The 25787-nt window shown below is 39.4% G+C and overlaps 1 protein-coding gene across 1 annotated transcript in view; it reads left to right on the top strand.

Moving 5' to 3' along the window:
- Cap-G (Chromosome associated protein G) overlaps positions 1 to 25787 on the top strand; it is a 64846-nt gene that overhangs the window by 25416 nt on the left and 13643 nt on the right. The window contains exons 12-16 of the mRNA XM_068370979.1: positions 1268 to 1400; positions 2068 to 2291; positions 4115 to 4285; positions 12925 to 13057; positions 13873 to 13967. Coding sequence (XP_068227080.1) covers positions 1268 to 1400; positions 2068 to 2291; positions 4115 to 4285; positions 12925 to 13057; positions 13873 to 13967 — 756 coding nt within the window. The remainder of the gene's footprint in view (positions 1 to 1267; positions 1401 to 2067; positions 2292 to 4114; positions 4286 to 12924; positions 13058 to 13872; positions 13968 to 25787) is intronic.

Raw genomic sequence — 25787 nt, 5'->3', positions numbered from 1 at the left:
TTCGTGAGGTGGTACCATCTTGTGAAGGAGACTCCTTCGTGAGGTGGTACCATGTTTGAAGGAGACTCCTTCGTGAGGTGGTACCATGTTTGAAGGAGACTCGCTTCGTGAGGTGGTACCATCTCGTGAAGGAACGCCTTCGTGAGGTGGTACCATCTTTTGAAGGAGACCTCTTCGTGAGGTGGTACCATGTTTGAAGGAGACTCCTTCGTGAGGTGGTACCATGTTTGAAGGAGACTCCTTCGTGAGGTGGTACCATGTTTGAAGGAGACTCCTTCGTGAGGTGGTACCATGTTTGAAGGAGACTCCTTCGTGAGGTGGTACCATGTTTGAAGGAGACTCGCTTCGTGAGGTGGTACCATCTCGTGAAGGAACGCCTTCGTGAGGTGGTACCATCTTTTGAAGGAGACCCCTTCGTGAGGTGGTACCATGTTTGAAGGAGACTCCTTCTTGAGGTGGTACCACCTCATGGAAAGAGGCCACGTTGTTGGTAAACTCATGAATAGAGCACTTTTACCTCAAATGCTTTGCACAACACACTAGATTGTACTGCCTTTTAAAAAACGGTTCTTTTTAAGATCCTTTTGAGCCCAATTATATTTCTTCCAGTATCTCACTCTTCTTATTTTCCTGTCCAACTTCTCAAACTTCGATTTCGTGAAAAGGCTGAATTCGTTCATGATTGCTGCAAATTACTTTCATAGGAAAACATGGGTCTCATTGAGTTACTTTCAGATAATGACACGGCGACCTACTTTATTATATTTGCCAACAAAGTTGGGAGGAGGTTATATTTCACCCCTTGTTTGTGTGTTTGTTTGTGAACAGCTTCCTGGCCACAATTTTAATTGTAGAGTAATGAAACTCGTAGGGATTAACTGTTATGTTGAAAACTGCAAAATTAAATTTTGGAAAGTCAAGGTTGCGGTCAAACAAAATGTCCAATTCATGTAATCAGCCATAAGTTTGGACATCATTGTCACAGAGACTTCAAACTTGCTTCATATTTGAGTATGAAGATCCATGCCAATTAATACATGTTAAGATTAAAGGTCCAGGTCGAGCAAAAGGTCTAGAAATAAGCTGCCACGGTGGAGGTTTGCGCTCTGCTGAGTGTCCCTCTAGTTTAGCTTTGTACATTACCCTAGGTAACTTCAGCTTCCTCATTTAATTACTGGGATTTCCCTTCTGCACCTCGTCACTCGATGTCTTCTCCAGCTCCAAATGGCATAAATTTATCCCTAATTGTATCAAATTCACATTACAGATGATGGAGAGCGAAAACGTCGAGGTTCGCACTCACGCTGCAGAGGGGCTGTGCAAGTTGTTGCTGGCGAGTCGCATCACATCCTCCAAGCTCCTTTCACAACTGATACTTGTGTGGTACAACCCAGAAACAGGTAATTTTCCCTGGTAGAAAAGTTGGAACAGTAGATCATAGTTTGGTAGTTAAAGTTTGATTTTATGACTTTTGATTAGACTACCTAACATTACTAAGGTGCGATAGGGGTATTATTAGTAATAGAGTACTTTCATGCTTCATGTATGACAGCATCTTATGCACTTTAACAAGTAAATAAATGTGGAACTGTAAAATAACTATAACCAGGAAGAAAATGTTTTAACCCTTTTACCCTTAGGCTATTTGGAAATTTCCAACCCTTAACCCCCAGGGGGTTATTTTTTCCCCAACACATTTTGCAGTATATTTTTTTAAATTGCTCTAACAGCCTTAATTTTTATCATAGAGTGGTCAGGTTGGTCTCATTCTCTTGGAAAATGCCTGAATTTTTTCAAAAAATTATCAAAAATATGAAAAAAAAAATTTTTTATAGCATTTTTTTGCAAGGACGTACCGGTATTCCATGGGGGTAAAGGGATGAGTTTTGTGAAACGCACCAGTATGTCCTTTGGGGGTAAAAGGGTTAACAAAATGATTTTGTGTAAATACAGGCCATATGTGATATGAAGGATTTTTAAATGTGTACAATATAAACCATTTTTTACTATTGAGTGCTTCGACCAGTCATGCCATTCAGTACTGTATATCTTCTCTTTGCCCTCCAGAGGATGATAGTCTCCTGAGACATATGCTTGGAGTCTTCTTCCCACTTTACGCATCATTTGGCGGCGCTAATCAGGAGAGCTTGTGCTCCGCAGTCCTTCCAACATTGCAAACGTTGTTCAACGCGTCGTCTAGATCTCCGCTAGCCGACGTGGATGTGAATGATGTTGCTAATTTCTTGATCTCGATCACAAACCCTACGTTTGCATCGGAAGACGCAAGCGAGGTAAGTTTTGCGTTTGTCCATACCGTATAGTGGTGTCTTTTTAGTGTGTTTGTCCATACCGTATAGTGGGATCTTTTTAGTGGTCTGCTAAATCCAGGGGAGTTCCAGGTTTTGGTGATTTTTCTCTTGTATTCAGGTAGTTAGGTTAAGAGGCGAGTCTATGTTATGATTGGGAGGGAGCCGGTCATTGCAGGGTCTAAGAGGATCCCAGCTTATATGGGATTGCTCGCTGATCTACCCCTTACGATACCCCCTACTTTTTACGCAAGTTGCAGGGTCTAAGAGGATCCCAGCTTATATGGGGTTGCTCGCTGATCTACCTCTTACGATACCCCCCTATCTTTTACGCAAGTTATGTTCAGGCGATTTGCCGCACAGCGCTCTGGGCCAGGGGATGATCACCATTAGAAAGAGGGGGAGGGCCGTAGTCGTCGTACTTGCCGCCGAGCCTCGCGCATCAACGAAAGTGTAGCCTAGAAATAGTTGCATCGTGAACTGTGAATGCTCATAGATCGTACAAAATTTCAGCTGTAGAGAATTTAACTACCATACCCTGAAGCTTAAACTAAAGTAAAGTATCCTAATTAGGTGTACAGTACTTGTCGAAGGTCCTCGACTTTCAATCACCGGAGACTCGACTGACAAACATTCAGAGATACAAACGAATCCAACTAAAGTCTTAGACCTCAGATATTGTATCAAAAGTTCATAATGAAATGGTGTATTAAAACAACATTACATTATTTAATGCAGTATGCAAGACAAAATTTTTAACATGAAATATAATCGTTGGATGCAGAAATATTATGTTTTGAAAGATGCTATCCACAGTTTCTGTAATCAAATTACCATTATTATTATTATTGCAGAAATATTACATTTTAAAAGATGCTATCCCCATTTTGGTAATCAAACTATTATTAATATTATTATTATTATCATTATCTCTTGGTAGGAGACCCTCCTTCAAACAGGTGGAGTTAAATACTATGGCTGCATCGGCAGAATTCAATTTCTTGTCCAATTTCTTGATTCTTCGGACAATTCTTTTTTCAGGATTATATTTTGTTTATGTGTTAAGACTTTTGAATGATAATATAACTTTTAGTATTTGAATATTGTTGAAATTTTAAAAATTTCTGTATATGAGATTGGATTACTTCTAACTTCTTTGGTCAAAGTTTATTCCATATGTCGGTACATTGTCTGGTTAATAATTCTAAAAAGCTATCACAGTAAATTATTGTATCATTATTATTATAATTATGACTCACATGTAAATATTTATTTCCTTATTTCCTTTCCTCATTGCTTATAGCATCCTGCTTTTCCAACTAGCGTTGTAGCTTAGCTAATAATAATAAATGTTGTTATTTGTACCGCATATAAAACATCATAACTTTTTCAACCATTAAATAGTGTCCAGACAGAGGCACACTATGCAACAGGGCTAGACAAAACGAGAACGAAAAAACCCTTCCACTCCATGCCTGTCTTTCCTTTTTTCAATCTTAGTCGCCTCCACTTTCAGGTGGCTCCTAAAACCTACCTAACATCGCACGAGGGTCTGACCCTCTCTTTTAATCTTCTCCTGTACTTCCCTTTCTCCCTTTTCCTTATTCCTTCCCATCCCGAGTTCCTGCCTTCAAGCTATAAACTGGATTGTATCCAGGGGTACTCTGCCTCTCCTCATATTCCCCTCTTCCTTTCCATATCCTTATGCTTATATACCAGATATACAGTATTATAAATGGTGACGTCTTATAGATTTTAGTTTTAAGAATATTTTTTTATCAAAAGAAAATGTTCTTCTTTTGTTGCAGCAAGTGAACACCCACGATACGTTAGTATTTACGCTCTGCACCGAGATCTTGGCCAATCCTAACGGTTCTTGGACCAAGGTGTTGATACGATGCCTGAACCACCTGAACCTCACGCCAGCCAACTACTCCACTCTACGACAGATCAAGGTTCTGTCCGAGAAGATGTTGAAGGTAAGTGGTGATTAAGATACGGGCTGTCTTAGCGCAAGGACCCGTGGCTTGCACCTCTAGTGCTAGTCGTTTTAAAGCTAACGAACAAATGTAGATCAAGGATAATGGAATAAGTTTTAAAGCTAACGAACGAACGTAGATCAAGGATGATGGAATAAGTTTTAAAGCTAACGAACGAACGTAGATCAAGGATGATGGAATAAGTTTTAAAGCTAACGAACGAACGTAGATCAAGGATGATGGAATAAGTTTTAAAGCTAACGAACGAACGTAGATCAAGGATAATGGAATAAGTTTTAAAGCTAACGAACGAACGTAGATCAAGGATGATGGAATAAGTTTTAAAGCTAACGAACGAACGTAGATCAAGGATGATGGAATAAGTTTTAAAGCTAACGAACGAACGTAGATCAAGGATAATGGAATAAGTTTAAAGCTAACGAACGAACGTAGATCAAGGATAATGGAATAAGTTTAAAGCTAACGAACGAACGTAGATCAAGGAAAATGGAATAAGTTTAAAGCTAACGAACGAACGTAGATCAAGGAAGATGGAATAAGTTTTAAGGCTAACGAACGAACGTAGATCAAGGATGATGGAATAAGTTTTAAGGCTAACGAACGAACGTAGATCAAGGATAATGGAATAAGTTTTAAAGCTAACGAACGAACGTAGATCAAGGATAATGGAATAAGTTTTAAAGCTAATGAACGAACGTAGATCAAGGATAATGGAATAAGTTTTAAAGCTAACGAACGAACGTAGATCAAGGATGATGGAATAAGTTTTAAAGCTAACGAACAAACGTAGATCAAGGATAATGGAATAAGTTTAAAGCTAACGAACGAACGTAGATCAAGGAAAATGGAATAAGTTTAAAGCTAACGAACGAACGTAGATCAAGGATGATGGAATAAGTTTTAAGGCTAACGAACGAACGTAGATCAAGGATGATGGAATAAGTTTTAAAGCTAACGAACGAACGTAGATCAAGGATAATGGAATAAGTTTTAAAGCTAACGAACGAACGTAGATCAAGGATGATGGAATAAGTTTTAAAGCTAACGAACGAACGTAGATCAAGGATGATGGAATAAGTTTTAAAGCTAACGAACGAACGTAGATCAAGGATAATGGAATAAGTTTAAAGCTAACGAACGAACGTAGATCAAGGATGATGGAATAAGTTTTAAAGCTAACGAACGAACGTAGATCAAGGATGATGGAATAAGTTTTAAAGCTAACGAACGAACGTAGATCAAGGATAATGGAATAAGTTTAAAGCTAACGAACGAACGTAGATCAAGGATAATGGAATAAGTTTTAAAGCTAACGAACGAATGTAGATCAAGGATGATGGAATAAGTTTTAAAGCTAACGAACGAACGTAGATCAAGGATAATGGAATAAGTTTAAAGCTAACGAACGAACGTAGATCAAGGATGATGGAATAAGTTTTAAAGCTAACGAACGAACGTAGATCAAGGATAATGGAATAAGTTTTAAAGCTAACGAACGAACGTAGATCAAGGATAATGGAATAAGTTTTAAAGCTAACGAACGAACGTAGATCAAGGATGATGGAATAAGTTTTAAAGCTAACGAACGAACGTAGATCAAGGATAATGGAATAAGTTTTAAAGCTAACGAACGAACGTAGATCAAGGATAATGGAATAAGTTTAAAGCTAACGAACAAACGTAGATCAAGGATGATGGAATAAGTTTTAAAGCTAACGAACGAACGTAGATCAAGGATGATGGAATAAGTTTTAAAGCTAACGAACGAACGTAGATCAAGGATAATGGAATAAGTTTTAAAGCTAACGAACGAACGTAGATCAAGGATAATGGAATAAGTTTTAAAGCTAACGAACGAACGTAGATCAAGGATGATGGAATAAGTTTTAAAGCTAACGAACGAACGTAGATCAAGGATGATGGAATAAGTTTTAAAGCTAACGAACGAACGTAGATCAAGGATGATGGAATAAGTTTTAAAGCTAACGAACGAACGTAGATCAAGGATGATGGAATAAGTTTTAAAGCTAACGAACGAACGTAGATCAAGGATGATGGAATAAGTTTTAAAGCTAACGAACGAACGTAGATCAAGGATGATGGAATAAGTTTAAAGCTAACGAACGAACGTAGATCAAGGATAATGGAATAAGTTTAAAGCTAACGAACGAACGTAGATCAAGGATGATGGAATAAGTTTTAAAGCTAACGAACGAACGTAGATCAAGGATAATGGAATAAGTTTAAAGCTAACGAACGAACGTAGATCAAGGATAATGGAATAAGTTTTAAAGCTAACAAACGAACGTAGATCAAGGATGATGGAATAAGTTTTAAAGCTAACAAACGAACGTAGATCAAGGATGATGGAATAAGTTTTAAAGCTAAGGAACAAACGTAGATCAAGGATAATGGAATAAGTTTTAAAGCTAACAAACGAACGTAGATCAAGGATGATGGAATAAGTTTTAAAGCTAACAAACGAACGTAGATCAAGGATGATGGAATAAGTTTTAAAGCTAACAAACGAACGTAGATCAAGGATGATGGAATAAGTTTTAAAGCTAACAAACGAACGTAGATCAAGGATGATGGAATAAGTTTTAAAGCTAAGGAACAAACGTAGATCAAGGATAATGGAATAAGTTTTAAAGCTAAGGAACAAACGTAGATCAAGGATAATGGAATAAGTTTTAAAGCTAACAAACGAACGTAGATCAAGGATGATGGAATAAGTTTTAAAGCTAAGGAACAAACGTAGATCAAGGATGATGGAATAAGTTTTAAAGCTAACAAACGAACGTAGATCAAGGATAATGGAATAAGTTTTAAAGCTAACAAACGAACGTAGATCAAGGATAATGGAATAAGTTTTAAAGCTAAGGAACAAACGTAGATCAAGGATAATGGAATAAGTTTTAAAGCTAACAAACGAACGTAGATCAAGGATAATGGAATAAGTTTTAAAGCTAACAAACGAACGTAGATCAAGGATAATGGAATAAGTTTTAAAGCTAAGGAACAAACGTAGATCAAGGATGATGGAATAAGTTTTAAAGCTAACAAACGAACGTAGATCAAGGATAATGGAATAAGTTTTAAAGCTAACAAACGAACGTAGATCAAGGATAATGGAATAAGTTTTAAAGCTAAGGAACAAACGTAGATCAAGGATAATGGAATAAGTTTTAAAGCTAACAAACGAACGTAGATCAAGGATAATGGAATAAGTTTTAAAGCTAACGAACAAATGTAGATTAAGGATAATGGAATAAGTTTTAAAGCTAACGAACAAACGTAGATCAAGGATAATGGAATAAGTTTTAAAGCTAACAAACGAACGTAGATCAAGGATGATGGAATAAGTTTTAAAGCTAACGAACAAATGTAGATAATGGAATAAGTTTTAACCCTGGATAGGTACGGTCCTCGGACACCCCTTCAAGGGTATACTCGGACGCGAACGACCCCGACGCCAAAAAAAATTCTTGAAAAATCAGTTTTTGCAGTAACCTCCTTTTTTCTTTTGCCAAAAAAAACTTCAATGAATGCTTAAAACAACTGTATAGATAAATACTACTCATCTGCAGAAAAACTATTTATTATAAATATTTTAAAAAATTAAGTAGAAAAAAAAAAGACCTGACATAAAAATTCATAAAAAAAAAGTTTATACATATATACACAAATCCTTTTAGGAATTGATTCTTGAATGTTTAGGACACATCTTGATGTATTTTGGATGAAGTCAGACCCATGGAGGTGAAGATCTGAAATGAGAAAAAAAGGGTAACTTTTTTTGGCCAAAAAAATTTGTCCAAATTTCATGAATTTTTTTGGGTACCCAAATGAAATAGGAAGTGGCTAATTTTTTTAGGGAATAAACATATGTTATCCTAAAATAGAAATATGTAAAAAAATCTTCATTATTTTGTAAATTACATTTATATCAGGGGCCATATCTAAAGGTAATTTTTTGAGTACTTAGAAATTCCGTAAAAAAATACATATATTTAATATATAATATGATATTTATGCAGGTAAAAATATACCAAAATATCACAAATTCTATAGGGAACAAGAATATATATAGATAGGGCAGCTTACGCTTCGGATATGTCCACAAAATGGCCGCCAACCACACTGACTCAGACTCCCTAATCTGCCACTTGAAATGTAGGAAGGGTATGTCAATTTCAAGGTGTTATTTACTAATCTAATTATTATTGGATATGCATAAAAATTGTATGGTGGGTTGCTGGATAATTGTCGATTATTTTACGAATATAAAATTAAAATTCTGACCCAAAAAAATTTTTTTGAAGGGAAATAAAATCGAAAAAAAAATGTAAAACAATATTTTAGCTAAAAAAATTTGATGATATTCAATCAAAAAAAAAGTAAACAAAATTTTCCGACAAATAAACATCTAGAGGAATCATTACTCTGTGATAGTTCCTTAGTACGTAGTAATTTTGAAAGAATTGGGAGAAAACGAAAAAATGGCAATCACCGGAAAATCGAACACATACCTATATATACGCCATATCTGGCTAAAAAAAAGATAGGCATGGGTAGCCAGATCATCTAGAAACACTTTCCAACACTATAAAAATATAAGTTTTGCGACACTACTTGCCAATTCCTTACGGTAACATGACTAAGCAAAAAAATGCAAAACAAATAAAAAGGGGCACTCGAGGAAAAATGGCTAACATTCTAATATACGGCATTTCAGAAAAAAAAAATTCAGCCACGTGCTAGTCAAACCATCAAGGCACATTTTCCGACAAATAATCACCTAAATGAATAATTACTCTGTGATAGTTCCTTAGTACGTAGTAATTTTGAAAGAAATGGGAAAAAACGAAAAAATGGCAATCACAGGAAAATCGAACACATACCTATATATACGCCATATCTGGCTAAAAAAAGAAGATAGGCATGGGTAGCCAGATCATCTAGAAACACTTTCCAACACTATAAAATTATAAGTTTTGCGACACTACTTGCCAATTCCTTACGGTAACATGACTAAGAAAAAAAAGGCAAAACAAATAAAAAGGGGCACTCGTGGAAAAATGGCCATTCTAATATACGGCATTTCAGAAAAAAAAAATTTCAGCCACGTGCTAGGCAAACCATCAAGGCATATTTTCCGACAAATAAACATATAAATGAAATATTACTCTGTGATAGTTCCTTAGTACGTAGTAATTTTGAAAGAAATGGGAAAAAACGAAAAAATGGCAATCACAGGAAAATCGAACACATACTTATATATACGCCATATCTGGCTAAAAAAAAAAATAGGCATGGGTAGCCAGATCATCTAGAAACACTTTCCAACACTATAAAAATATAAGTTTTGCGACACTACTTGCCAATTCCTTACGGTAACATGACTAAGCAAAAAAATGCAAAACAAATAATAAGGGGCACTCGCGGAAAAATGCCCAACATTCTAATATACGGCATCTCAGATAAAAAAAAAGACATGCAAGTGTTAGCCCAACCATCACGGCACACATTCTAACACATAAACATGAAAAAAAAATCAATAATATACGGCAATTCCTTACTACGTAGTAAATTTTTACAAATATTGAAAAAAAACAGAAATTGGCAACCGCAGTTAAATACCCAATATACTAATAACTACGTCGTATCTGACAAAAACAAAATCACGCATGGGTAGCCAGATCATCTAGACACACTTTCCAACACTAAAAAAGCAAAAGTTTTACGACACTATTTCGCAATATCTTACGGAAAAATGACTTGGCAAAAAAATGAAAAAAAAGGAAAAAGGGACACTCGCGGTAAAATGCCCGACATTCTAATATACGACATCTCAGATAAAAAAAAAGACATGCACGTGTTAGCCCAACCATCAAGGCACACTTTCTAACACATAAACATGAAAAAAAAATGAATAATATACGGCAATTCCTTACTACGTAGTAATTTTTACAAATATTGAAAAAAAAACAGAAATTGGTAACCGCAGTTAAATACCCAATATACCAATAACTACGTCGTATCTGACAAAAACAAAGTCATGCATGGGTAGCCAGATCATCTAGACACACTTTCCAACACTAAACAAGCAAAAGTTTTACGACACTATTTGGCAATATCTTACGGAAAAATGACTTGGCAAAAAAATGAAAAAAAATGAAAAAGGGGCACTCGCGGTAAAATGGTCCTCGTGGTGATGAACGACATTTTAACTAAAAAAAAAAACATGCACATGGTAGCCAAACAATCCACCAAGACTTTCCACAACTGATAACCTATACAAGTTGCACCATTCTACGACAATTTCATAATACGTAATAACTTTGATAATTATGCAAACTACCCTAGAAGGGTAAACTCGGACGCGAACGACCCCGACGCGTCTCAGAAATCGGGGAAGGAGTACAGCTACAGCAATGCACATCTGGACACTACTAGAGCGTGTAGGGGAGACACCTCCTGCAGGTCGATCACCCACAAATTCAGTCACGGGGGTGAGTCACGTGAGAAAAACCTGTTTTTTTTTGACGCTCGGGGTCGCAAACGACCCACCGTACCTATCCAGGGTTAAAGCTAACAAACGAACGTAGATCAAGGATGATGGAATAAGTTTTAAAGCTAACGAACAAATGTAGATTAAGGATAATGGAATAAGTTTTAAAGCTAACAAACGAACGTAGATCAAGGATGATGGAATAAGTTTTAAAGCTAACAAACGAACGTAGATCAAGGATGATGGAATAAGTTTTAAAGCTAACGAACGAACGTAGATCAAGGATGATGGAATAAGTTTTAAAGCTAACGAACGAACGTAGATCAAGGATGATGGAATAAGTTTTAAAGCTAACGAACGAACGTAGATCAAGGATAATGGAATAAGTTTTAAAGCTAACGAACGAACGTAGATCAAGGATGATGGAATAAGTTTTAAAGCTAACGAACGAACGTAGATCAAGGATGATGGAATAAGTTTTAAAGCTAACAAACAAACGTAGATCAAGGATGATGGAATAAGTTTTAAAGCTAACAAACAAACGTAGATCAAGGATGATGGAATAAGTTTTAAAGCTAACAAACGAACGTAGATCAAGGATGATGGAATAAGTTTTAAAGCTAACAAACGAACGTAGATCAAGGATAATGGAATAAGTTTTAAAGCTAACAAACGAACGTAGATCAAGGATGATGGAATAAGTTTTAAAGCTAACGAACGAACGTAGATCAAGGATGATGGAATAAGTTTTAAAGCTAACAAACAAACGTAGATCAAGGATGATGGAATAAGTTTTAAAGCTAACAAACGAACGTAGATCAAGGATGATGGAATAAGTTTTAAAGCTAACAAACGAACGTAGATCAAGGATGATGGAATAAGTTTTAAAGCTAACAAACGAACGTAGATCAAGGATGATGGAATAAGTTTTAAAGCTAACAAACGAACGTAGATCAAGGATGATGGAATAAGTTTTAAAGCTAACGAACGAACGTAGATCAAGGATGATGGAATAAGTTTTAAAGCTAACGAACGAACGTAGATCAAGGATGATGGAATAAGTTTTAAAGCTAACGAACGAACGTAGATCAAGGATGATGGAATAAGTTTTAAAGCTAACGAACGAACGTAGATCAAGGATGATGGAATAAGTTTTAAAGCTAACAAACAAACGTAGATCAAGGATGATGGAATAAGTTTTAAAGCTAACAAACAAACGTAGATCAAGGATGATGGAATAAGTTTTAAAGCTAACGAACAAACGTAGATCAAGGATGATGGAATAAGTTTTAAAGCTAACAAACGAACGTAGATCAAGGATAATGGAATAAGTTTTAAAGCTAACAAACAAACGTAGATCAAGGATAATGGAATAAGTTTTAAAGCTAACAAACAAACGTAGATCAAGGATGATGGAATAAGTTTTAAAGCTAACAAACAAACGTAGATCAAGGATGATGGAATAAGTTTTAAAGCTAACGAACAAACGTAGATCAAGGATAATGGAATAAGTTTTAAAGCTAACGAACAAACGTAGATCAAGGATGATGGAATAAGTTTTAAAGCTAAGGAACGAACGTAGATCAAGGATGATGGAATAAGTTTTAAAGCTAACAAACAAACGTAGATCAAGGATAATGGAATAAGTTTTAAAGCTAACAAACAAACGTAGATCAAGGATGATGGAATAAGTTTTAAAGCTAACGAACAAACGTGGATCAAGGATAATGGAATATGAAGAATATTAAATTGGTAGGTTCCACATGTTCGTGAATTGGATCAAAAGAATTTTCTCTCCGGATAATAGAAAAGTTTGTTATTGATGTGTTCCGGGACGACTGATGGCACGAAAACTCTCCTTTAGTAAGAGTACGTATTAATCAACCTTAGAATTGTCTTTACGGATAATAGAAAAGTTCGTTATTGATACGTGTTTTAGGACGACTGATGGCACGAAAACTGTCCTTTAGTATGAGTATGTATTAATCGAACTTTGGAAACGCGCTCATGTCGAAGGAAGAATGAAAATTACTTTATAAAATTTGTGACTTTTATTCCAAGAATAAAAATTACTTTTAAAATTTGTGACTTTTTTTTTTTTCAGAAAGTGCGAGATCGAGTTTGTCTGAACGGACTGGAGCGATTCCATGCGGCCATTCTGGGCTTCCTCAAAGATGCGCCAGAACCCGTTCCAGAAGAGGAGGAGGAGAAAGAGGAGGACAATAATGATACCTTAGGTACCCTGTGTGTTTTGTAGCAATTAGTTACCATTTATTATCTCGGTACGGAGTACTGGGAGCCTTTGTAGTTGGTTGGGACGGACCAGGTCGGTAATTAAAACTCTAACAAACACAAGAACACCATCTAACCTAAGGTTCCCCACATAACCTAATGTATCCTGTTAAAAATTTGCCATAAAAAACGGTAAAAATCCTGGAATACCGGTAAATGTTGCCAGGCATTTACCGTTTTAAAAAAAGATATATTGATGTAAAGGAGTGATATTACGGTTACCAATCCATAAAAGATAATATCATAATAGGGTAAAATTACGGTTGCCTGTATTTTACTGAAATATGGCTGAAAACAGTATACTTTTTCGAAGAATTTCCTATTAAAATTACAGTTTTTTAAACAGTGCGGGAGCCGTATTCTTACCTATGTACCCACTGGCGACCCTAGACTTCCCCCTTAGACTACCATATCCTTAGTTTGGCATAAAATTCTCAATCCTCCGTTCATCTCCAAACTTGCTCCATAATTTTTTATAAATCATAAAACTCTTCGTGATATCATAATACATGTAAAGGTAAACAACATTTCCCCTAAAAATAAAATCTATTTAACATTTGATAATCGATTTTACTCCTGTCCCAACAAATTACATTCACCCCAAGTACTCTTCTGTTGTATATGTATGATATAAAAAAAATTCTCAATGATTTTATAACATACATAGATAAAGATATCTCTTATGCAAAAGGTATTTTTTATTTTTAGACATTTTTAATGCACTGAAAAAGTCTTTTCATTAGTTATTTTTTATTTCTAGTGGATAACCGATCCATGGCGGAAAATACCATGATTCGCAAGAAGAGGATGCTCTACAATCAGACTCATTCCGATCTGGAGTTATTCTCGAGCGAGGTAAGTTTGATCATCGCGTGGTATAGAGTCCCGCTTGGCTATAAGAATCACATTTCCTATTTGAATAAGGGAAATGGAGAATGGGTATAATCCAAACAGTACATTATTATATATTGAGGTAGGCTTCAGTACATCACAGATACAGTTTATAAATACAGTGAACCCTCGTTTATCGCGGTAGATAGGTTCCAGACCCGGCCGCGATAGGTGAAAATCCGCGAAGTAGTGACAGCATATTTACCTATTTATTTAACATGTATATTCAGACTTTTAAAACTTTCCCCTGTACGTAGTACTGTTAACAAACTACCCTTTAATGTACAGAACACTTAATGCATGTACTAACGTACCCGAAACTAAAACAGGCACAAATATTAAGGGCGACTTTATATCATGCGTTTCCTAAACACGCCAAAAAGCACGATAAAAAAGGGCAACCAATGTTTTGTTTACGTTTATCTCTGATTATAATGAAGAAACAAACGCATTTACACATCTGTGTATAGGTTAGTTTCTGCATCGATTATATTGATTATTCAGTACAGTATGTTGATTTGGTTATTACTAATGTTTTACTTAATTTTTCTTAGGACTTCCAAATGAAATGTTTTTCTTTATGACGCCGCCTGAAACGACGGCGTCATAAAGTACGCTCAGTAAACAAACTAAGGAATTTAACGCGCATGATGAAAGTGATAAATAATGATATTACAGTAAAAGCTTTAATAAAATATGTTATTACAAATATTATTTACCGTATCTATATAAAATCATACATACGTAGCAAAGCAGGAAAACAATCTACGAGAGAGAGAGAGAGAGAGAGAGAGAGAGAGAGAGAGAGAGAGAGAGAGAGTTGTTTTACATACGTAAATGTAAATTTTAAACAAAAAAAAAAAATAGCCCCATTTCATATAAAATAGATTACAAATATTTTACTTTATCATATTACAGTAGTCTGTATAATACTGTAAAGTTCAGTACAGTATGTTGTTGTTAAAGTCGTGGCGATGAAATTCTCACGAAACAAAAACACGCCATTTGAGTACAACAGCTGATCTCTCTCTCTCTCTCTCTCTCTCTCTCTCTCTCTCTCTCTCTCTCTCTCTCTCTCTCTCTCTCTCTCTCTCTCTCTCTCTCCGTGTTATACAATACTTACATTTAGATGAAGAAGCTAAAATTAGTTTTCTTAGTGTCAATTAAATACGAAACGAAATAATTAGGCCGAGTCTACATCCATTTCAATCATAGCTAAATATACGGCATCCAATTTCATCAGCAAACCACTATTTTTTGGGAAATATTTTATTCTAGAAAATTGCCACTCTTTAAATAGTTAATTGCACATTAAGAAAGGGTGTACTTTTGTTTTTAAATTTCGGGTTTGTTTTAAAAATCGAGTATTGTTGACTTCTTTTTTTTTTTTTACTTTTGGCTGTGATTAGATCAGCTGTCATCTAGCTGCCGCTCTTGAGTGTGTACGAATACACTAACAAAGTATCATTTATACCATTTCTTAACTTATTCAAACCGTCTACAGTATACAGTTGATATTACATAAGCACCAATGTGTTATAACCTATCAATTTTTTTTGTTTATTACATTTAACCCCCCCCCCCTCTCTCTCTCTCTCTCTCTCTCTCTCTCTCTCTCTCTCTCTCTCTCTCTCTCTCTCTCTCTCTCTCTCTCTCTGTGGGCTACTTTTCACTACCTCCCATTCCTTACCTCTCTCTATCTCTCTAACAAATGATATCTTTGTTGCTCCTCAAAGTTTCAATTATATTGAAAATCAATCACAATTAAATTTTCCTTACTTTCTCCAATCTCGCACCATCGGTCACTTCGCGGTATTTTCTATATTTCTGGAAAATCCGCGATATACAGTGGTCCCTCGGTTATCGCGGTTAATGGAGACCGAGACCACCCGCGAAAACTGAAAATCCGCGAAGTAGCGGCGCCTCTTCAAAAATGCTTAAAAAAACGTATATATACCCCCCCTGTATACAGTACACCATATAGAATACGGGTAGAGAGAGAGAGAGAGAGAGAGTGAAATTCATGTTATAACAAAAAAAAAAAAAAAACTGGAAAATATGTTGTCTGTTTACAATAACAATTGAGGGTCTAGAACACTGTTCTACCGAACAATTTACTTGCGAACAACCAATTATCGTTATCAGCTTTCAAAAACTAGCTAACATAATTAGTCCGTCGTTTTGCGCAACAAATTAACATTTATAATTTCTATTTCTGGGGGTTTAAGATTACAGTTAATACATAAATAAAATTGTACCATACCATATAGAAAATGGGTGTAGAGAGAGAGAGAGAGAGAGAGAGAGAGAGAGTGAAATTCATGTTACAACAAAAAAAAAAAAAAACTGTAAAATATGTTGTCTGTTTACAATAACAATTGAGGGTCTAGAACACTGTTCTACCGAACAATTTACTTGCGAACAACCAATTATCGTTATCAGCTTTCAAAAACTAGCTAACATAATTAGTCCGTCGTTTTGCGCAACAAATTAACATTTATAATTTCTATTTCTGGGGGTTTAAGATTACAGTTAATACATAAATAAAATTGTACCATACCATATAGAAAATGGGTGAGAGAGAGAGAGAGAGAGAGAGAGAGAGAGAGAGAGAGAGAGAGAGAGAGAGAGAGAGAGAGAGAGATTCATGTTAAACAATCAAACAATAAAACATTTAACTTACCTCTTACAATAAGTTCTTCTAAGCGTAGTTGATGAAAAGACCTGTGCAGTACGATGAGGTGATAATGATGAATGACTGCACAGGGGCATGAAGAGCTTTACTGCTCCTCGGATGACGCCGCAGACGATGCAGGAGAAGCTGCAGGAGGCGGCGTAGTGGTTGCAGGAGGTGTCGTAATGGATGCAGGAGGAGGCGTAGTGGCTATAGGAGGTGGCGTAGTGGTTATAGGAGGTGGTGTAAGGGATGCAGGAGGCGGTGTAGCGGCTGCAGGAGGATCTTCTTCTGGTTTTTTGCGCGTAAGAAACATCGTTATTGGGAGTTGTGAACGTTGTTTTTTTTTGTCGACGAAGATGCGCCTATACACAGCCATGACGTCATCAATACGATTGCTGAATTCGACGGCTCTTACCATGTTGTCATCCATTTCTTTGGCCCTTTTTTGGAGGTCTTTGGCAACATTGAAGAGGTCATGTAAATTATGCAATGTAAGGCCACCTTCTTCAGCTTCGTCACCTTCGTCACTAGCAGACTCGTCTTCCTCCTCACTCGCTGATTTGGTCATTTCCTGTAGGTCCTCCTCTGTCAGTGGGTTTGAGTGGCAGTCGATGAGATTGTTAATTTCATCAGCCGTCATATCCGAGAAGCCTTCAGTCTGCACCAACCGAGCCAGCCTGACAGCCTTATCAACGGCAGAGTGATGGATTTCGTTAGGCGTGAAACCCTCATAGTCATGAGTGATTTTGTTTGGCCACAATTTCTTCCAGCTGGAGATGAGTGTCTGTTCTTTCATGTCCTTTAGGGCATTCTGAATATTAGCCAGACACGTAGCTATGTTGTAGTCCTTCCAATAAGCTTTGATGCTGAAGGTCTCGTCGGTCTCTTCAATGGAGGAGATGAGACCCTCCATTGTTGACTTAGTGTAGAGGGCTTTGAAGGCCCTAATAACCCCCTGATCCATGGGCTGTATAAGGGAAGTGGTGTTGGGGGGAAGGAACTCCACCTGTACCCCTTCATAATGCAAATTAGTTGCATGACCTCCTGCACAGTCCATGAAGAGAACCACTTTAAAGGGCAGGCCCTTTTCAGCCAGGTAAAGCTTTACCTGTGGTATGAAAGAGTTAAGGAACCAATCAAGTGTGAGGGCCTTGGTGATCCATGCCTTTTTATTGGCCATCCAGTACACAGGCAGTAAGGCTTTGTTCTTGTTTTTCAATGCTCGAGGATTCTGTGACTTGTAGATAAGGCCGGGCTTCAGCATGAATCCTGCAGCATTGCCACACATGAGCAGAGTCACTCGATCCTTGTGAGCTTTGAAACCTGTCTTTTTAAGTTCGTCCTTGAAAAGAAATGTTCGGGACGGCATCCTCTTCCAGAAGAGGCCTGTTTCATCCATATTAAAGACTTGCTCCGGGACATAGCCATTTTCTTCTATTATTTCCGGAAACACATCCTCAACATAATGCTTCGCTGCTGCTTCGTCTGCAGAGGCTGCCTCTCCATACAACGACACACTCTGAAGTCCGAATCGCCTCTTAAACTTATCAAACCAGCCCTTGCTGGCAACGAAAGTCGTACGTGGTCGTCGTGGGATAGTCTGGCTTGAGGTACCAGGCAGAGGATCATCTTCGTCGCCGTCGTTTTCTTCCTCATCTTGAACGTTGTCGTCGTCACCACCCTCAGGCACCATAGCATCAAACAAAGTTTTAGCCTTACTTCGGATCATGTTTGTATCCAGGGTGATTTTCTTCTCCCTACAATCATGGATCCAAATAGCCAGTGCATTTTCCATTCGCACCATGGTCTTATTCTGGGTGTTTACAACCCTTTTGGCATCTTTCGTGAAAGATATTGCAGCAGTTTTGCGGATGTTCTTCTCTTCCTTCTTTATGTACCGTACCGTGGATTCATTAAGGCCATATTGTCGGGCTACGCTTGCGTAGCTATTTCCCGCTTTCAACTTGTCCAATAAACTCACTTTTTCATTAATTGTTAACATCTTTCGCTTTTTCTTCGGTTCACTAGATGCACCAAGGGATAAAGAGCGTTTGGGAGGCATCACGAAGGGCTTCACAAAACTTTTACACTTAAAAAATCACCGCGAGACAAAGACTAACTAACCGCGATCTATGGCGAGAAGCGTATACGAGAAAAGCGTGGAGAGATGGGCATCGGGAGAAGCTTGGGCTAGTGAATGGGCCAATGGGGAGTCGAGTTCTCAGCGAGTGCTGGCCAATCGGCTTGCGTTTATGCCCGTGATGCTTAGCGTATACAGACGTGCATTTCTTTTAGTTTTAAAATTTTGTAAAATGATGCAATTACTAATTCTAATTGAATATTTTGTTTTCAAAATTTGTAAAATAATGTAATTTCTAATTTTAATTTAATATTTTTCATTATTATTAATTTTTTAATATTTTTTGATATTTTTAATTTTTTAATATTTTTTAGCCCCGCGAAGCTCTGAACCCGCAAAAGTTGAACCGCGAACTAGCGAGGGACCACTGTATGTATATACATGGGTTATGAAAAAAATCCGCGAAGTGGTGAATCCGCGATGGTCGAACCGCGAAGTAGCGAGGGTTCACTGTATATTGAATATAAACCTATATCGCGTACTCCGTTTTATATCGCTGGTTTTATTTTAATGCAGATATCTATACAGTTTATAAGTATATTGAATATTAACCTATATCGCGTACTCCATTTTATATCGCTGGTTTTATTTTAATGCAGATATCTATACAGTTTATAAATATATAGAATATAAACTTGTATCGCGTACTCCATTTTATATCACTGGTTTTATTTTAATGCAGATATCTATACAGTTTATAAATATATTGAATATAAACCTATATCGCGTACTCCTTTTTATATCGCTGGTTTTATTTTAATGCAGATATCAATACAGTTTATAAATATATTGAATATAAACCTATATCGCGTACTCCTTTTTATATCGCTGGTTTCATTTTAATGCAGATATCTATACAGTTTATAAATATATTGAATATAAACCTATATCGCGTACTCCTTATTATATCGCTGGTTTCATTTTAATGCAGATATCAATACAGTTTATAAATATATTGAATATAAACCTATATCGCGTACTCCTTTTTATATCGCTGGTTTCATTTTAATGCAGATATCTATACAGTTTATAAATATATTGAATATAAACCTATATCGCGTACTCCTTTTTATATCGCTGGTTTCATTTTAATGCAGATATCTATACAGTTTATAAATATATTGAATATAAACCTATATCGCGTACTCCTTTTTATATCCCTGGTTTCATTTTAATGCAGATATCTATACAGTTTATAAATATATTGAATATAAACCTATATCGCGTACTCCTTTTTATATCCCTGGTTTCATTTTAATGCAGATATCTTATATTTTACTTTTATTTTGTTAAACTTGTCGTTGTTGGCGTCATAAAAGCGTGAATTTATGATTATAAAAAGTGGAAAATTATAAAAATAACGTAAAAAAAATATATTTATACCGTAGAGTTCCTTATCTACTAATCTGTTTTTCAGTTATTGTGGAGTGGCATTGGCTTGGAATGTAATACCTATGATAGCCGAGTGATCACTGTACTGTATTTAGTTTTATGTCGATTATAAAATATGTTCGTTACAGTTTTCTGTTGATTATTAAGAACAAAACCAAGTAAGGATTTTAGAGGTGTAGAGATTGAGTTGAATGACACGGGGAACCACTGCTTAATACTTCCAAGTTTTCTTTATTACCTACAGTAGACATATAGTGCCGGCTCATCAAATATTCACTTTGATATAAGATAGAATATTTGCTTTGGTTTTTATTTTTCTAGACAAGTTAGAGTTCTCTTGCTTGAGGGTACACTCGGGTACACTTCTATCTAGTTTTTCTTCCTCTTGTTTTGTTAAAGTTTTTATAGTTTTTATAGGAAATATTATTTTTCAATATTAATCTTACCCGATAATCATGTAGCTGTCAACTCCGTTGCCCGACAGAAATCTACGGACGGGATACGCCAGCGATCGCTATACAAGAGGGGGGTGTACTCACCAGCGCCATCTGTGGTCAGGTACTCCAGTACTTCTTGTCAACACCACCTCAATTTTTCCTCTGTCGTGCCGCCGGCAAGACCTACATGGATACGCTGTTGATTTTGGAGTCTTTGTTCACGGTTTTGGTGAAGTATTGCTCTGAAATTTTAGCCTTCGCTATACAGGAAGCTTTTCCCTTAGCTTAGATAGCTTTTGGAATTAAATTGATTTAATGGTAAACGATCTTTGCTTTAATTTGGAATCCCCCCTTGACTGTTCTCTAATTCAAGATGTCCGACCACTCTCAAGCTCCTAGACAAAGGCGATGTAGTGTTAGGACTTGTAGTAGGCGTCTTCCGAAGGCCTCGGTTGATCCTCACACCGTTTGTTCCGACTGTAGGGGAAAATCCTGTCAGTTGGAAGATCGATGTGAGGAATGTGCCGGGCTTTCGGAATTCGATTTTAATGAATTCCTCAAGTATACGGCTAGGTTAGAGAGGGAGAGAGTTAGGAGGAGTTCTTCTCGCTCTTTGGTTTATTCCTCCCCCCATGATCCTCAACCTTTTCCTTCCCCAGTAGTGGTGACCCCCGAACCTATTACGAGTGCTCAGCCTGATATGTCGGATATGTTACGTGCTATTCAGGCTCTAGGTGATAAAGTGGAGTCTTTAGTGAGTGACCACAATCTTCTCTTGGCTGATGTCAAGGAGCTTAAAGTGAAAAGTGCAGTGGGAAGTGTTAGTGCCAGTGCTGTGCCTAGTGTCAGTGTCAGTGTTGCGCATGAGGATACTTCTGTGCGTGCCAGTCGTCCTCCCAGTCCGGGACCTCTTGCAAGCTCCCAAGCCCAGGGGAGAAGCAATGTCGAAGGGCAAAAGGGTTCGGCAGGCCTTGATCGGCGCACAGTTGTATCCTCAGTGGTTGCGGGCGTATCTGATAGAGATCGTCACTTCCACTCCCAGACGATTGAGCCCTTAAATTCCTCGTCTGCGGAAGAAGTTTCCAGGAGGAAACGCTGGACCCAGGTCTCACGACCTCTTAAGCGTAAGGTCCCGGCCGAGCGAGTCCAACAGCCCAGGTGTAGCCACTGGGCCAGTTCGGACTCGCCGCAGTCATCTATTGACTGCACACCTCCTAAGAGAGGTAAGGCTATGCCTCAACAGGCCTCAACCTCAACTTCTGTTGATCCCAAGTTGTCTATGCTGCAGACAATGCAGTCTCAGCTTGCGGTGTTGATGCAGGAGTTTCAGGCAGAGAAGGTTAGCACACCTCCTCCTGCGAGCGCTCCTCCACCTCTGCGCAGTCCACCCTGCCAGACGTATGATGTTGAGGCTCCTCCTGCCTCCATGCGTGAGCTGCCGCATTGGGAGTTGCCAGGTACCAGCGCTATGCAGCAACCTCCACTTTCCTTGAGGCAGGAGCCTCTTGCTATGCGGCAACCTCCTCAACCCTTGAGGCAGGAGCCTCATGCTTTGCAGCAACCTCCTCTACCCATGAGGCAGGAGCCTCATGCGTTGCGGCAACCTCCTCCATCCTTGAGGCAGCAGCCTCATGCGTTGCGGCAACCTCCACCATCCTTGAGGCAGCAGCCTCATGCTATGCGGCAACCGCCTCAACTCTTGAGGCAAGAGCCTCTCTCTGCGCAGCTACCTCCTCAACCCTTGAGGCAGTCGCAACTCTTGAGGCAGGAACCTCATGCTATGAGGCAGACGCCTCAACGCATGCAGCAACCGCATTCTTCGCAGCATGAGCCTCTTCCCATTCAACATGAACCGCATACCATGCAGCATGAGCCTCATGCCTTACAGCATTCGCTTCTGACCACGCTTGCTCCTCAGACCTCCGCAGAACCTCCTTCATCCCAGCCTCATGACTTTGTCATTGCCAGCCCTCATCCTCTTCAGCAGAGACTTGATGATGGATCCGTAAGTGCGCATGCACCCGTTCTTCAGGATTCAGCCATTCAGCATACCGCTTTGTCGTTACCTCTCGCTTCTCAACCCTCAGGTGATGAGGTTTCTGAGGATGAAGCTGCTCACCTGGATGATCCTTCTTCTGATGTGGAGGAACACAAGTCGTCGCCACCTTCCATAGACTTTCGTAAGGTCCTGACTCTGTTCAGAGAGTTATACCCTGAACACTTTGTTTCTGCAACCCCTCGTTCTCCTCCATCCGAGTTTTCTCTAGGCATGCAGCCTATTACGTCTGCTTACACCAAGCTTGTCCTCGCCAGATCATCAAAGAGAGCTTTGAGGGTTTTAGGGGATTGGTTGCAGTCCAAGCAGCAACTGGGAAGGACTTCTTTTATGTTTCCTCCTCCTAAGCTGGCTTCTAAGTCGGGCGTCTGGTATGCCACGGGAGAGGAACCAGGCTTGGGGGTCCCTGCCTCTGCCCAGGCCGACTTCTCAAGTTTGGTTGACTCTCCCCGTAGGTCGGCTATGAGACGCTCTAAGGTCTGCTGGACCTTTTCTGATCTGGACCACTTGTTGAAGGGAGTCTTTCGCGCCTTCGAAATTTTTAATTTCCTCGACTGGTGCCTGGGGGCCTTGAGCAAGAAGACTGCCCCTTCTGACAAAGACTCGGCCATGCTGATCATGTCCTGTATGGACAGAGCAATTCGCGATGGTTCTGGCGAACTTGCTTCTAGTTTTGTCTCAGGAGTCCTCAAGAAAAGGGAACATCTATGCTCCTACCTATCTACTGGTATCACCTCTTGCCAGAGGTCACAGTTGCTATTTGCTCCTCTCTCCAAGTTCCTGTTTCCGGAGGAGCTAATCAAAGAGATGGCTGCGGCTCTTATACAGAAAGATACACATGACCTCATGGCCTCTTCAGCACGTAAGGCTAAAATCGTACCTTCAGTGCCGAGAACTTATCGCACCCCGGTGGCTGATACACCTGCTACCAGATTCATTCCGCCCTTTCGTGGCAGAGCTCCCAGCCGAGGAAGTTCCCGTCCAGACGGTCACAGGGGCAAGTCCAAGAGAGGTGCCAAGTCCACGAAAAGCAAGCTTTGACTTTCCTCCTCTCCAGACAGCTGTAGGAGCCAGACTCAAGACCTTCTGGCAAGCCTGGGAAAGAAGAGGTGCAGACGCTCAGTCTGTCAAGTGGCTAAGGGAGGGTTACAGAATTCCGTTCTGCCGCAATCCCCCTCTGACCACATCTCCCATCAACCTCTCTCCCAACTACAAGGAGAAGGACAAGAGGCTAGCGTTACATCAAGAGGTGTCGCTCCTGTTACAGAAGGAGGCAGTGGTGATAGTCCGGGACCATCAATCCCCGGGCTTTTACAACCGTCTCTTCCTGGTGGCCAAGAAGACAGGAGGTTGGAGACCGGTGCTGGACGTCAGTGCGCTCAATGCTTATGTCACCAAGCAGACGTTCACAATGGAGACGACGAAGTCGGTCCTAGCAGCGGTCAGGCAGGAGGACTGGATGGTCTCGTTGGATCTGAAAGACGCCTACTTTCACGTTCCCATCCATCCAGACTCCCAACCTTTTCTGAGATTCGTCTTTGGAGAGGTTGTGTACCAATTCCAAGCCCTGTGTTTTGGCCTAAGCACGGCACCTCTTGTGTTTACGCGACTGATGAGGAATATTGCAAAATTCCTTCACTTGGCGGACATCAGAGCCTCCCTTTATTTAGACGACTGGCTTTTAAGAGCCCCCACAAGTCGTCGCTGTCTGGAGAGTCTCAGATGGACTTTGGATTTGACCAAGGAACTGGGTCTCTTGGTCAATTTAGAGAAGTCCCAGCTCGTTCCTTCCCAAACCATCGTTTACCTGGGAATGGAGATTCATAGTCGAGCTTTTCGGGCTTTTCCGTCGGCCCCAAGAATCAACCAAGCCCTAGAGTGCATCCTGAGCATGCTGAAGAAGAAGAGATGCTCGGTGAGACAGTGGATGAGTCTAACAGGGACTCTTTCATCGTTAGCCCTGTTCATCGAGTTAGGGAGACTCCACCTCCGCCCCCTTCAGTACCATCTAGCAGCTCACTGGAACAAGGATATGACGCTCGAGGCGGTCTCTATTCCTGTTTCCAAAGAGATGAGGGCTACTCTAACGTGGTGGAAGAGCAACATTCTTCTCAAGGAGGGTCTCTCATTAGCTGTTCAGACCCCCGACCTTCATCTCTACTCGGACGCATCAGACTCGGGCTGGGGCGCGACATTGGACGGACAGGAATGCTCGGGGACATGGAACCAGGAACAGGAAACGCTTCACATCAATTGCAAGGAGTTGTTGGCAGTTCATCTGGCCTTAATGAACTTCAAGTCCCTCCTGCTAAACAAGGTGGTGGAGGTGAACTCCGACAACACCACAGCCTTGGCGTACATCTCCAAGCAGGGAGGGACTCATTCGAGGAAGCTGTTCGAGATAGCAAGGGACCTCCTCATTTGGTCAAAAAGTCGAAAGCTCACGCTGGTAACGAGGTTCATTCAGGGCAATATGAATGTCTCGGCAGATCGCCTCAGCAGGAAGGGTCAAGTCATCCCCACAGAATGGACCCTTCACAAGAACGTGTGCAGCAGACTTTGGGCCCTGTGGGGTCAGCCAACTATAGATCTGTTCGCTACCTCGATGACCAAGAGGCTCCCATTGTACTGTTCCCCGATTCCAGACCCGGCAGCAGTTCACGTGGATGCTTTTCTGCTGGATTGGTCCCACCTCGATCTGTATGCATTCCCGCCGTTCAAGATCATCAACAGGGTTCTTCAGAAGTTCGTCTCTCACGAAGGGACACGGCTGACGTTGGTTGCTCCCCTTTGGCCTGCAAGAGAATGGTTCACAGAGGTACTGCAATGGCTGGTCGACGTTCCCAGGACTCTCCCTCTAAGAGTGGACCTTCTACGTCAACCTCACGTAAAGAAGGTACACCCAAGCCTCCACGCTCTTCGTCTGACTGCCTTCAGACTATCGAAAGACTCTCTAGAGCTAGAGGCTTTTCGAAGGAGGCAGCCAGAGCGATTGCCAGAGCAAGGAGGATATCCACTCGCAGAGTCTATCAATCTAAGTGGGAAGTCTTCCGAAGCTGGTGCAGAGCCAATGCAGTTTCCT

The sequence above is a fragment of the Palaemon carinicauda genome, chromosome 3 (genome assembly GCF_036898095.1).
Source record: "Palaemon carinicauda isolate YSFRI2023 chromosome 3, ASM3689809v2, whole genome shotgun sequence".
Classification (NCBI taxonomy): domain Eukaryota; kingdom Metazoa; phylum Arthropoda; class Malacostraca; order Decapoda; family Palaemonidae; genus Palaemon; species Palaemon carinicauda.
This window is presented reverse-complemented; position numbering and strand designations above follow the sequence as displayed.